We start from the raw sequence: 15,252 nt of genomic DNA, 5'->3' as shown, positions 1-15,252 counted from the left end.
AAAAATGTGCCCCCTCTAGCCCTAAATTTTAACAAAATTAACCTAAAATATTCATAAACTGCACCCCCTCTTCAGCACTGCGCCCTGGGAGGCAGCCCCCTATCGCACAGTCCAAGTTATGGCCCCCATCCTCCAAAGTACCCCTTTAATCTGAGTAAATGTATACTGAGATTAGGAGGTACTCCTTATGCATTGCACTTACTATTAATACCCCCTGATTACTTGTGCACATTTTATTGTTTATTAATACATTTAATGTTATTTTAAGTTATATTTAACAGACTGAAGTACTCCTTGAGGTACAAGTACCAGAGTTGAGGACCTTGCACCAGAGGACAAAATGGTCAGGAATGTTAAATAAGGGTTTTATCACCTCCTGCAGCCACGAAGTTGTGGTTTAGTTTAATTTGTGTCTATGGATTTCATTCTTATGTATATTTTTACTCCTATAATCACTTCGTACCTCAGTGATTAAAGCTCAACCATTCACGTACTGACTGAAAATCAGTGCAGTATTTACACCAGCCCCTCCCCACCTCGTCACGTAATTCGGGAACATTATACTTATTATGAGGACTTTCATTCGTTTATATTATAATTGAGCTCATTCGTCTGAATTGGCATCACCTACACCTCACGTCCCCTCCCGCCTTCCCGCCTCTCCTCACACACAATGACATCACATCGCACTACAGCTACAAGAGCTGACAGAAGATCTGCCGCGAGGCGCCCGACCACCCCCATTGGCCGCTCTCCCCATAGCGTGAGCTCTGCTCACCTTAGCGACGGGCGCCCATTGGCTCCATCGGGCGGTGGGCGTGGCTGGGGAACCGGCGAGCCACCAAGCCGCGCCCCGCGCGTGATCACCATTGACACTGGTTGCCGCGGCAACCCCAGCCGCCGGGTTGCTGAGGCTGAGTTTTGGCTCCGCCCCAGGGATGTTGCATCCTTGCTGACACAGTGCAGGGCTGTATCACAGTGCAGGGCTGTGAGGGATTGGTGGATCCCATACACTGCAGACACACATACCAGGGACTCTCTGTTAGTAAGAGGTGTGTGTGAAGGGGGTAGTGACCAGGACAGCTGGTGATCAGGTCCTTCTGTCTCTGCACACACCCCTTGCATTGGTACAAAACGCAGCACCCTCCCCTGGTGTGAGTCTGCCAGGTGTGAGCTGTCACACTCACTACCACTATACACCTGTGTGGAGCACAGAGCTGCTGTATGCTGGGCTGCACCTAATGCAGTATGCACTGTATGTTATAACATTACTGGGAACACAGAAGGCTCCTTAGTGGGTATTTATTCCTGGTCTTGCTGTCATTGGGGAAGTTTATCTCCAGCCCTGACAAGATGTGGACCTTTCTGGGGGTTGCCACATTCACCTATGTGTATAAGAAGTGTGATGAGCTGCTGAGCTCTCCCCGCCTGGAGCTGGTGCTGGGACTTCTCCTGTGCTGCACTATTGGGCTGGTGCTGGCCCTGCTCCGCTACCGGGGTCGTTTGGGGTCCAAGAAGCAGAGGAGCCCCGGGCTCATCTCCAGGATCTTGAATTTGAATGGGATCAAACAACAGGAGAAGCCCAGGATGAATGGGATCAGAAAGGTATGGGAGCTGTCTCATATATGTCTGTCTGTTTTATGCAGGCTATTAAAATGATAATGATAAATACATTGTTATTATTAGTAGTGTCACCAGTACATAGTCATAGGCTAGCTAAGCTGAGGGGGGATTAGAAAATAGGATTATTATAGAGCAGATCAAATATGAGAAGATGCGGAAAATCAGAATTTATATATTAGATGTTGATTATATTCACTTTAATTGATCATTGTCCTATATTACTAATATTGTCATGCATACATGACTTATAGGGTTACTTTTAGATCAATTCTGATATTATTGGACATTTTAGAATTCAATCCAAAACTGGAAGTAGTCGTACACTAGTAGAGACTACACTGCATTACTCTGCATGTATTAAGGGGTTTCTGATATGCACACGTGTAGAATTATTTATATAATATATATATATATATATATATATATATATATATATATATATATATATATATACATACACACAGGTACAGGACCTATCATGCATAATGCTTGGGACTTTGCAGAGAAGGCCTTTCCCTGTTTTGGAAAACCATGCCTAACTTATAGTAAATTACATACAAAATTATCCATGTGTTTCCCTACATTTGCCCTGGCATTACAATCCTCAACACATTGTTTAGCAGTGCTCCTCAAAGTGATTGTAGGGGAAGACACTTGATTATGTCTGTGTGTGACATAATCACACATTAACTGCAGTTCATTTCTTCTCCTTTTGTGGTTTTGGAATATATGTATATATAGATAGATAGATAATTATTATTAAAGTGAAAATAATTGATTGTCCGATCATGTTGTCTTAAAGGGAAATAAGAACATTGATTGTAGTTAAACTGAAATTTTATAGTATTTGAACAATGGGATCATTTCACATATATACATAAGTAATTACAGTGTTTATACAATGTTCCAAAAAGATGTTAAGACATTATAATATGCAATAGTTTCTGTCTCTCTTTTTATTAGTTAACCATTTGCAGTTCATGATCAGAGTTTTAAATAACCTTTACAAGTGCTCCATTCAATGTATGCAAATTGATTACACCGGGCTCTGATTTCTCCATACTATATTACACTATTAAGCTCTTGTCTTTTCATACATTGCATTTATTAAGAGTCAACCAAAGAAGAGAAGTAGTTTGAAATGGACACATTACTGAAAACACTTTATAGACATGAAAGTAATCGCAGTGCAGAAATCTTTATTAATATCTATGTTGGAACAGAGGGATGAATTGAGTGTATGTAGCTATATACAAAGTATATACATATATAGATATGTCTATGTTCATGTGTGTGTGTGTATATATATATATATATATATATTATTTGTTCTGTCTACACCAAGAGACAGCCTGTATGTACAGTATATATGATTTTACTTTCTGTACATGCAGAGGAAGATAGAAAACCATATACATGAATCCATAGACAGCAATGAAGTCTTCGTTTCTGGTACCACGGCTAGTGAGGACCCGGAAGTTATCATTGTGGGATCTGGAGTGCTTGGCTCTGCATTGGCTGCAGTATTATCCAGAGATGGGAGAAAGGTGGCAGTGATAGAAAGAGATTTGAAGGAACCAGATCGCATAGTGGGAGAGTTACTACAACCAGGAGGGTATCAAGCTCTGAAAGATCTTGGACTTGGTGGTAAGTGAATACATCTGAAGCTTGTTCTGACATGACTGGCGATCAGCAGAAATAATCCACTACAAAGAAGGAAGCAAACAATACAGAAGACCAGTGTTTGGATAGTGAGGTTAAGGAATAGGTCGTCTGATTTTCAATCAAGTACAATTAATACAGATTCTGATTGTTCAGAATTGGGACATGCACTGCATTGATCGGTGGTCACCTGAGAAATCGTTCTGGCAAATGAAATGAGTCTGCAACACTTTTTGTAAAGTATGATCAGTATGGAACAATTTCTCGCAATAAATTCCGAGTTAGCAGTCTGCAAATTGGCTGTAGATAAGATATCTTAAACTGAGTTGGCTTCATAAAGCTGTTTTCTCTGCACTTTCAACTTTATCAGATCCACTTACTGCTGTGTCATGAAACTCTTTAGGTGGAATATCTCCGTATCTCAGTGAGATCTGAGCTACGAGTGCAGATTTATCTGTTATGTGGGCTTGGAAGCAACACAACTGTTAGAAAAATAACAAATACACTTAATTGCCCATTATGATCTAATCCCTCATGGAAAACTTTCTTTCATTGTCATATTTAATAACGCTGTAAAGAGAAACAAGCCTTTTCTTGCACCTGTGAATTTATGAATAGAGCACCTGTAATACAGGTGTTGCTCTTGTTAAGGTGTGAGATGTGTGGGAACCCTCAATGCTCATATGATGGTGTATTTGTAGATGCAGTGGAAGGTCTGGACGCCCACGTCGTACATGGATATGTCGTCCACGACATTGAAAGTAAAGCAGAGGTGGAGATCCCTTACCCCATGAATGAGAAGAAGCAGCTGCAGTGTGGCAGAGCATTCCACCATGGACGCTTCATCATGGGGCTGCGGAAGATGGCCATGGCAGAACCTAAGTAAGGACAGAGACCTCCAGCAGGACACATGGTCACTGGCTTTTTCTGTGATGTTGTTTACTTGTTGTTTTGTAGCTGTCATTTGCAGTGGGTAGTATCTCACGCCGACACTAAATCTGGCTACAAACATTACAATCTAGTTGTTCAACCAAAAGCCGAACTGGATCTGAAGTCAATCTGGCAGCACAATGATCAGCCAATTTGGTCAAAATTGCCAATGTGGCCACCCAAATCTGCCCTTATGTTGCCAAGTTAACAGCTTAAATCAAATAGACAGGATACAATAGAATGGTGGGGCATCCTTTCCAGAGCACCCCCCACCAGTCTCATTTCATATGTTCAACCCAATCTCATATATGTGACGTTATTTGTTAGTGGGATCTCATTTTATTTCTTTGGTTTCCAGCACACAATACATTGAGGGAACAGTTCAGCAGATACTTGAAGAAGATGACACAGTACAAGGAGTCACATACAGAGACAGAGAAACAGGAGATATTAAGGTATGATGGGGGTGAAAAAAGATAAAATGAAGTCAAAATATAAATGTTTACTGAATATAAAGTATATGGACTCTTATTGCAAATGTCTACATGATTACACCAAGGATTGGGGTAATTGGAGTTTAGTAAGAAGATTCTGTACTCTGTAGTGTGTGTAACACGTTTTTTATAGAAGGTTATTTTCTATAACTTCCAATAACACCAACACACTGACGTTATCTCACAGGAACTCCGAGCTCCGCTCACTGTCATTGCTGATGGACTCTTCTCCAAGTTCAGAAAAGATCTTATTTCTGGCAACGTCACAGTGTCCTCTCATTTTGTTGGTTGCATTTTAAAGGTAGGTTCCTCAGTATTATACATTGACCAGTCCGCTTTTATATATGTCCTATATTTTTTATGTCTATTCCACCTATTCTTTGGTGCCCCGTATACTTCTCTGCTCTAATTCTCCAACATCCCAACCACCTCTGTATCCTAACTTTATTAAATTAATTTAAACGACTTATCCTTAATGAATTTAATGGGTAGATGGATATTTTTTAAAAGTGGTAGTAAACTGGAGTAAAAGTGGAGATAAACTGGAGTAAAAGTGGAGATAAACTGGAGTAATAGTGTAGGTAAACTGGAGCAACAGTGGTGGTAAACTGGGGTACCAGTGACGGTAAATTGGAGTAAAAGTGGAGATAAACTGGAGTAAATGTGGTGGTAAGCTGGAGTAAAAGTGGGAACATTTAGTGTAGAATATGGAGCATGTTTACTTCTATTTTACTATCAACTTACCACTACTTTATGCTTCAATCACTATTAGAGGATATCCTTAGATGATTATGATGTGTTTTGTGTTTATAATATGTATATAAATCTGATGTGTGAAGTGAGCAGAATGCTGCCCTTAGCCCGGGCTTATTTTGGCTTTCCACAAAGTAATCTCTGATTATGAACATTCTACAGTTCCTAATGGGTCAAGTATTGTTACTTTTGCTTTTGAATGAAGATGAGCATTAGAGATTCGGGAGTTGAACTTGTTTTGTGTTTATTCTACATCCTAGAATTCGCCGCAGTTTAAGGCCAATCATGCTGAGCTCGTCCTGGCCAATCCCAGCCCTATCTTGATTTACCAGATATCATCCAACGAGACTCGAGTCCTTGTCGACATCAGGGGGGAAATGCCCAAGAACCTGAAAGAATACATGCTGGAAAACATCCTCCCTCAGCTCCCCGGTGGGTACCATGTGTGCTACATACACACCATTACTTATAGACCCTGCTTAGTACCATCACTCAGCAGTGTGAGACGTCATCTGACCACTACTGCTCATTATCATACTGTTGTACAGGCGATAAAACGGAGCATCACGTCATACAGTGATATGATCATTAATTCATTTATTTAACATATGTTATTAATTTGGTAAAGAAATAGTATTAAGTGCATATGTATCGTAATATACTTAAACAAAATTCAAAACAAAGACAGTCTCCTTTTTTGTATTTTTATTTTTTATAACTTCTTAGAGCAGCTTTCTAGTCCAAATTAAAATATATCCCCCCCTACGACAACCCCATTAATGTTAGGTTTTGTTTTTCTAATGAACCAGACGTCACTCCCAGAGGTGATCACATAGTATACAAACGTTGCACCCCTTGCGGCTGCCTGCTCCCATCCTGCAGTGATCCCATGGGTCTGCAGACTTGTTATTTCATGCCGTTCTTCTACCTCCGCGATACATTGTAATATGCTGGGCTTCACTATAATGTGCTGCAGGGCAAATGTTATCCCGGAGGGAGAGACTTGGCTCAGCAGCCTATTAGGTACATTTTAAAGGGAAAAAAAAAAATGAAGTTAACCCAGTAACCCAGACTAAGGTAGCCCACTATGGAGCCGGCGCAGGGGGCCGGTGCCCCCCAGCTCAGCCAGCCCCTGATGTGCTGTCACGTAGACAACACAAACTGTATCTATATGTAGCAAGAAAGCTGCATATAAATGCAGAGAGTGACCGGGTAGTGGTCACTCATTCCTTGGATAACCGGGCAGCGATCACTTATTCCCTGGATAAGCGGGCAGCGGTCACTCATTCCCTGGATAACTGGGCAACAGTCAATCGTTACTTGGATAGCCAGCATGGCTGATAATTATACATAGATGGAGAGCCCCTTTAACATCTATAATGCAGTCATTGTCCAGTGACAGATGCCCCCATTGGATTACAGTACATGTCCACCTTCTATTTTGTGAAGAGAAATGTTTTCATGACACAAGATCTTTTAGTTGAAGCCGTGCAGAATAAAGCTTATTATTAACACAGAGCAAAAGAGGGGAATAGGTGATCACTGCAGACATAGAGAGATGTGGATGTGTCTAAACACCACCTTATGTCATTTCAGACCATCTGAAGGATCCGTTCCGGTTTGCTGTTGAGAATGATCGCTTGAGGACGATGCCGGCCAGTTTCCTCCCTCCATCACCAGTAAACAAGAAAGGTAAAAATCTAAACAAAACCTGTGTTTAGACAGTGGGTGGAATAGCACAAATCACCTGCCCAGAGCTGCAATTATTCATTTATTTTATTTGTTAACATTTACAAAAGATTTGTAGGTTTGGATATCACAAATTCAGAGCTGGGGGTAAATGTATGAAGCTGAGAGTTTTCCGGCGGGTTTGAAAAGTGGAGATGTTGCCTATAGCAACAAATCAGATTCTAGCTGTCATTTTGTAGAATGTACTAAATAAATGATAGGTAGAATCTGATTGGTTTTTCAAACCCGCCGGAAAACTCTCAGCTTGATACATTTACCCCCTGGTATTATTATACAGCACCAGCATACTCTGCAAACTACAGTTGTACAATGTAAGACGGTATATTATAGTTTTAATACTAGACTTTGAACAAGTAGAACACATGATGTGTCACAACCAATCAGAAATCAGCTTTCAATAGTCTTAATACACCGGACTACTAAAAGCTGACGTCTGATCAGTTGCTGTGGATCCTCTTGTTGTTTGCAGAATGCTATTAAATACGCCCCCGTGTGTTGATTGTGTGGACACATTTTGCAACTAGTCTTAATGATGATAACATGGATTAATGTTGTCTCTCCTTATGATCGTAGGTGTTTTACTTCTGGGGGACGCCTACAACATGAGACACCCGCTGACAGGCGGAGGAATGAGCGTGGTACTGAATGATGTTAAGATCTGGAGAGATCTTCTACAGAATCTGCCAGATCTGAATGAACACTCAGAAATGCTGCAGGTGAGACACAGATATTACCGCTTAGTCTCATGTAATAGAGGGGACCCGGGGCAAAGAGATTTACTATAGAAAAAACAAACACATGTGTCATAGATGTATTACTTTCAGCATTACATTCTGAGTATTGGTCATGCCGGTGTCAATTAAAGTTCCCAGCACTACAGGTTATTAGGGGATTAATCATGGTATAATAACATGATCATGGCATCACCTTGTTCAACCAGCAGTGCTTTTTACTTGTAGTTTTCAATATCCAAGCATTTCTAACTGTTTAATGAACGCATTCATTTAGTTATTCATCCATTGCCGAGAGAGGCGACCTCCGGCTGTCCAGGTGTCATAGAACTACAACTCCCAGCATGGCCTGGCACTTGTAGTTCTACAACACCGGTACATCTGAAGACTAGAGTTAAGGAAGACTGCTTTAGATCCTGTTTCTTTACCTCTTTCAGTGCTGCCAGTGATGTGTTTTGTCCTATTATGTTTTACAGGCCAAGAAGACTTTTTACTGGTCCAGGAAGAAGTCCCATTCCTTTGTAGTGAATGTTCTGGCCCAGGCTTTGTACGAGCTCTTCGCTGCTACAGACGGTGAGTGTAACTGTAATGTGATCCACAACACGTATCAGTGATGTCAGACTGCCTGGAAAGAAAAACGTATGTTCTGTGACACAGGTGGCAGCTTGAGACTGGACACTCGGATTACCAGTTGAACTTTACAATTCAGAATCTTATTTTTTTAAAGGAATAATACACTTCTAAAGATGGAAATAGTATTACTTTTACAACCATTTCTTTCCAGGACACAATAATCATACTATGCATTCATAGAAGGAGGCCCGGATTTATGTGTGTTCCCCCAACGTTACTTTTGCTTTCTCTCCCATTTCACCATAGGACTCCTTTGCTCAACCTCCCACCGCATCCTACCTGCATTAAATAAATATATCATAATTATTCAGCTCCTTTCCTTATAAAGCCACTTCCACAACAATAATAGTTTTGTCCTGTGGGTGTGTGTTGTATGCTGGTGTTATGAAAAGGAAGCAATTAAAAATCGAATTAATTATGTGCATAGAGAGCAGAGTAACACATCCGATGCCCTTTATGTTGCCTTTCCACAAATCCAGACTGCACTCAGGACCCTTTCACTGGTTAATAATCACTAACTCACATTCCCGCCCTTGTACCAGACTCATATTAATCTTCATTTATGTGCTAAACCCACAAATAGTAGAGTGTATATATCAGGACAGTGGTTTTCTAGGTTAATATACTTTATTTATACATAGGTAAAGTCAGTAAAACGTATACACATAAGTCATTCTGCACAGAAAATCACACATTCTAGATATTTGCATTTATTAATATAAGTGATACTTACGGGTTACAATGCTGCTTCCTCAGTGAAAACCATCAGTCATAGAGGGAGATTCCATTCTGCGATAGCTGTCTGTGGAATGTCCATGGAGATACATCGTGCCGATGTTGTGGCAGGAATCTTTCCTTTCACCCCATAGAGGAGCGCAGAGAAATGAGAGGAGATTCCTAACGCAATAGGCGCCCCATACACTCCCAATGGGACCGCTCTCCAATTGGACAGTTTATCTCTGTAAATGGTAAAATACACGTTTGCCTTTGCCAAGAAGTAACTTAAACAAAGCTGTCGGACATGAGGATGTTCATGTGTGTTCAGAAAACAGAGTTCTATAAATGAATGATTTTATAATAAGTCAGTTGTCCGTATAATGTGTCTGTAAGTGTGTGAAGTGTGTGGTCCGCATAGTGCTGATGGTATCACATGGTCTTCTCCTAGACTCCCTGTACCAGCTGAGAAGAGCCTGCTTCAATTACTTCAAACTAGGAGGAGAATGTGTGGCTGGACCCATCGGGCTTCTCTCAGTGTAAGTGATCAATTTCTTTAGTGTATCCATCGCCCCTACTCATTGACGATAGCCGTGAACATATTTACAGAACACAATGGCTTCCTTAAACCACCAACCATTAGTGGACGTTCTTCAGCATCGTCATTACCTTACACTGTTGTCTTCTTTATTCTTGGGAGGATTCAATGTATTTGGGATATTGTTACATAAGTGATTATTTTTTTATTTGATATCTTGTGGGTATTTGTAAAGCCAAAACCTTTATAAATATTTTGCATTTTGGTGACTCTGTGCCCCCAGGATATTGGGGGCAGTGGAAATTTTGTTACTGTGGGTCCATGCAATTGCCACCAATTGGCCTTTGATGAAGGTTTCGTTGTAAAATATGAGAAGGGTTTGTTTGGGGTTGGACCGTTTACAAAACTGGTCTCCTAAAATATCAGTTTTTATGCTTTCTGATGTCACTAAAATAAAACTGTGTAATGTATGTACTTTACTGACATAAATAGAGCTAATTACCTGTACAGTGTTAAATTAGTAGAGAAATAATGATTAGTTACGTCTAAGCAATGTTTTTATAAAATAATTCTGAGTTGTCTAATACAATATTATACTAATAGTGAAGCACAACAGCATTAAAGAGATGTCCCGTCCCTTCTTCCTTCAGGTTATCCCCCAGACCCGCTCTGCTCATCGGACATTTCTTCGCTGTCGCCTTCTATGCTGTCTATTTCTGCTTCAAGACTGAGCCCTGGCTGACGAAGCCCCGAGCCGTGATCAGAAGCAGCGCCGTCCTCTACAGAGCCTGTTCTGTCATCTTCCCTCTCATATACTCAGAGATAAAATACTTGGTTTACTGAATCCAGCCGCAAAACAGTCTAACACTGAACAGTTAATCTTACCGCAGAGGTGACGAGGCGCCTAGCGGTGCCGCCACAAAGTTAGGTATCGCCTGGTAACTCATCGATGTTAATCTTTACAAGAAGAATGATTGCAAAGTATGGCATGACTTGCTTGTCAATCGCAGCCACCAGCACTGGATGAGACAAGTTCCACCATAGGATTCAGTGATATGTGACAAGAGGCAAAGTAATATTCTAGTTCCAATGTTTATATTGGCAGTTGTCTAATTAATTGGAAATGCTTTTATGAGCATTTAATAAAATGCAATGGAGACATCACGTGGAGGATTCGAGGAACCACAAATACTGATGACTTTCATAGAACTAAACGGCATTCGTCATTCCAGAGTTTGTTCAGTGAGATAAAGTGGACAGAATATATCTTTCCTTTTCCCGGAAATACATCACTGCACTTAGTTGAATACTCACTGTTAGCATAATATATACAGTATATATATAATTTATTATTTGATTCAATCATATACCTTGGGCAGATCAGAACACTTTCTGCAACCGTAAGCGCGCAGTTCATTACTAGCTGTCACTGTCTAAAGAACCGTTCTTAACGGTATGGTGCTTAACATGTTTTTGGAGCAAGCGGTATAGTACAGCCTGACAGAGGCTGGCTTTTATTAGCGGAGTCCTCTCGAACGCCCATGTACAGTACAGACTTATTTATTAGAATGGTTTTCCTATGATTTATCAAACCTTCTAAAACGGAAAGGTGGAGGCGTTGCCCATAGCAACCAATCAGACACTACCTATCATTTTCTAAATTGTACTAAAGAAATGATAGCTAGAACTGATTGGTTGCTATGGGCAACACCTTCACTTTTCCGTTTTAAACAATTTGCTAAACCTACCCTAAGGTCGTTTACAAGATTTAGGGCTAGATTTACTAAGCTGCGGGTTTGAAAAAGTGGGGATGTTGCCTATAGCAACCAAACAGATTCTAGCTGTCATTTTGTAGAATGTACTAAATAAATGACAGCTAGAATCTGATTGGTTGCTATTGACAACATGTCCACTTTTTCAAACCCGCAGTTTAGTAAATCTAGCCCTAAATCTTGTAATTACCACAGTATCTATGTGATTTTCAGTCACTCTGTATTTCTTTTCATGCTGATAAAAAATGATTACTTTTGTGATGCCCCGGGGCCAAGTGACATCAAACGCCTCTAACATGCCTATAATTAACTTTTCATTTAACACTTAAAAGTGTTTTGTACGAAATACCGTCTGCATTAACCGGTATCAGGCCTGGAGAGTAACAAGCAGACCCAAATCAAAAGGCCAGGTTGTGTTTCCCAGTGATTCACAGAATTTCTTTCTTTGTGAAAAGCTGTTGTTCAATATTGGACTGAAATGTAAATAGTTTAATTTGCATAGATGATGTTGCTCACTATTCCATTATTATGTATTTTATTTTGAAATTTACGATGGTGTAGTGACATTAAATGTTTGACAGAAACTGTAATATAAATCTTCATGGAAGATAAAAAAATGTTCTATATGCAAATATTTTTGTACAGTATATTACACATGTATTGTGTAAGTGCATTGTTTTTATATTTTATATTATGGAAAAATTTATGGAAAAAGTCAACATGCAATTGACCTGATGTTAATTTTACAAATTAAAATGGTTTTGTGAATGGTTTGTTACTTGACTTTGTTACAGAAGAGAGAACAGCTAGATTGGAGAACTATTAGAGGTACTGGGTAGTCACTTGTGCTGCAGAATCGTACTAACACTTTGTGTTGTGCTGTTATTAAGTATTCCCAGCACACAGAAATGACTACACAATTCCAGTGCAATGCTGTACTTAAAGATTAACTAACTATAGGTTTCTATCTTAATGTATCCCTTTATATACATTTTTGTAATGTTAGCATTAAGGAATGAATGCATAAAATATTATTGCTATGAGGCTACCTAGTTTCTATGATAAAACTAGTAAGTCTGCTTACCATTCAGTAAAGTTACCATTGTCTCACTTCTCTTTCACGAAACTAAAGTTATTTCCACCCAGAGTTCTCCTTTCATTTTCAGTAAAGTTTTATTCCTCTTAAAATACAATAGGAGATGTGTGACATCATTGGGGTGTGAAGACCAAGAACATAACAGAAGATGAGAAGCTACTACATGAATATGATTATAGCTTGCACAGAGGGTTATCAATCTATGTTTAATATGTAGATTCCCATAAAAAATGCACTTTTCCTTGAGCATAAAAAAAAAAAAAGAATTGAATTCAGATTTGGGGTTCATCATGAAGATAAATGTTTGATATGCAAACTGACCCAACAGGTAGAAGGAAGTTGCAGGATGTTAATATGTTTAATAATAATAATAATAATAATAATAATAATAATATTATTATGTTTCAATTGTTAAAGCAAAAAACAGTATTAGAAAGGGAAAGGCTTAGAGGTAAATATGAGGGAACACAGACAAAAAAAATAAACAAATGTATTAAGACACTCCCAACCCCCCTGAATTGTCCTCATATAGGACTGACAATCTGATATACATGTGCAGTCTGTGATGCATGGCTTCCTCATTATCCCATTTTTTGCCAGATTGATTTATGAACAGACGCATGAAATGCGTCTCTCCAGAAGCGTGGCCAAATTGGACACAGATCCAGATTATTGCCCGGCTTGAATTACAATATAAGTCAACCTCAAGGTTGCTTTTGACATAATGAGCTAGTTCTAACATGGAAAGGATTTTATCTATTACAGGGCAAAATATAAATTTGTCAACAACCATTTAGAGGTAAGATCCATCAACAAGATCATTAATCACATTGTGAGTTGAATAAACACAACGACTGAGAGTCATTAGTTGCCTCCTAGCCACCTCACATGTTTAGGTCAGCCACCAAGATCTCTGAAGCCAGGGCTGCTAGCCCAGAGGGGAAAGAGCCCCTAGAGACATTACCCTTTAGCTGTCAGGCCAACAGTACTGGTCCATAATTAGCTCATGCAATAGCAAAGGACGAGGACCACATAGAAACCTATTAAATGGATTATAGGAATCCCCAAATGATTTGTCTAAAGGGTCATTTAATTATTGGTTGTCTAAGACTGGGGTAATAGTGTTCTTGGCCAGTTGTATGGGAAAAGCGACTGATGGGTGTAAAACGCATTCAGGGAATCGGCTGTAAATGGGAAGAATTAGTCAAAATCTTTAAGGATTCTTACACAGATACTTTATTTGATGTGAGACGAGTTTACAGAACTTGGTTCTAGCAGGAACAAAAGCAGCAAGATTTTATGTCTTATGAAAATTATCCTCAAAATGTCTGACATCTAATCTTCCATGTGTAGATTGTGTCATCACAGATGTTTGCATTTCAGCCAAGTGTAAGGTTGTGTAAAATCACGTTTGTTTCGTTGTTTGCACTTGTTTACAAACCAGCAAAATAGGAGGATGATGGGTGCCCTAGAGGGTTATTAAGTGACTATGACTTCGGTGGTGTTGTCTTGTGCTTTCCTTCACGGCACAAAAACCCACCTAATTGTTGTGAATCTGTGAAGTGTCTGAAGAAGAAGTTTAGGACAATTGGCAAAACACTTGGCAAACAGTTGGACATTAATACAGAGGAGTGAGATTGGCCGGTAGCTCGGGCACATGAAAGGGTCCTTACCCTCCTTCGGGATGATATTGTGCAGAGTTATCTCATGAAAGGACTGAAGAAGGATGGGCGCTAATTTCTCTTTAAAAGTCTTAAGATAGGCGATTGAAAACTCATCGGGTCGGGGACTTTCCAGAGGGGAGATGATTTCATAGCTTCCAATGGGGTGTCCATCTGAGGGACCAAAGCTGAGCCACATTATCTCCACTAAACTGGACTGAAAGACGAAGGGATAGATTTATCAAACCTTCTAAAAAGGAAGTGTGGAAGTACGGCGCATAGCAACCAATCATTTATCTACATTCTAGGAAATGATAGCTAGAATTCCTCTTTAGGTTTGTTAAATCTACGCCGTAATCTTTAAATCTCCCACACAATGTACTTTCTGGACTTGGGTCTACCAGTTCCGGTGCCCCAAATATGGCTCCTACCGGTGCAGCAGCCAAAGCTCTTTCACCTCTGCTGTGAGGATTTGGGACCCTCATTACAAGTCTTCCGACGGTGTCAGAAGGAGTTCGAAGCGACTGCTCCCCAATCCCCATGTGGTGAATCTGATTTCATGGCCAGGATACACGTTTTACTTTCTTGCACTTGTTTCTGATGGATTCCAGTACATCCTGCACAGAGCTACTGTTCTAGCCCCAAGAGCTACCTTTTTCCATTCCCATCCTGGCAGCCCAAAACCATGCCGGCACCCACCAATCGATTAAACCACAAGTTTACCTATGTCCTTTAATATTTAAAACATAGAAAAGCATTGTAACATAGACGCACTTCACTAGACATTTTCTTTATACAGAGTGGATAGCAGCGATTGGCTGAGCCACGTAAGAGACCGCTCCCGATTGGCTGACCTGGCGCCACCATGAGTCAAAGAAGTAATCAGAAACGAGAGA

General features: G+C 40.0%; 1 protein-coding gene across 1 annotated transcript; it reads left to right on the top strand.

Moving 5' to 3' along the window:
- The first annotated feature begins 929 nt into the window (after positions 1–929).
- On the top strand, positions 930–12,372 carry SQLE (squalene epoxidase). Its single transcript, XM_075211722.1, has 11 exons — positions 930–1,605; positions 3,018–3,270; positions 3,987–4,167; positions 4,574–4,670; positions 4,897–5,010; positions 5,723–5,894; positions 7,059–7,154; positions 7,785–7,927; positions 8,419–8,515; positions 9,741–9,828; positions 10,478–12,372. The coding sequence occupies exons 1-11, from the start codon at positions 1,354–1,356 to the stop codon at positions 10,668–10,670; spliced, it is 1,686 nt and encodes a 561-aa protein (XP_075067823.1). The 5' UTR covers positions 930–1,353; the 3' UTR covers positions 10,671–12,372.
- The last annotated feature ends 2,880 nt before the right edge of the window (positions 12,373–15,252 follow it).

This window comes from Mixophyes fleayi, chromosome 5 (genome assembly GCF_038048845.1).
Source record: "Mixophyes fleayi isolate aMixFle1 chromosome 5, aMixFle1.hap1, whole genome shotgun sequence".
In the NCBI taxonomy this organism is placed as follows: Eukaryota; Metazoa; Chordata; class Amphibia; order Anura; family Limnodynastidae; genus Mixophyes; species Mixophyes fleayi.
This window is presented reverse-complemented; position numbering and strand designations above follow the sequence as displayed.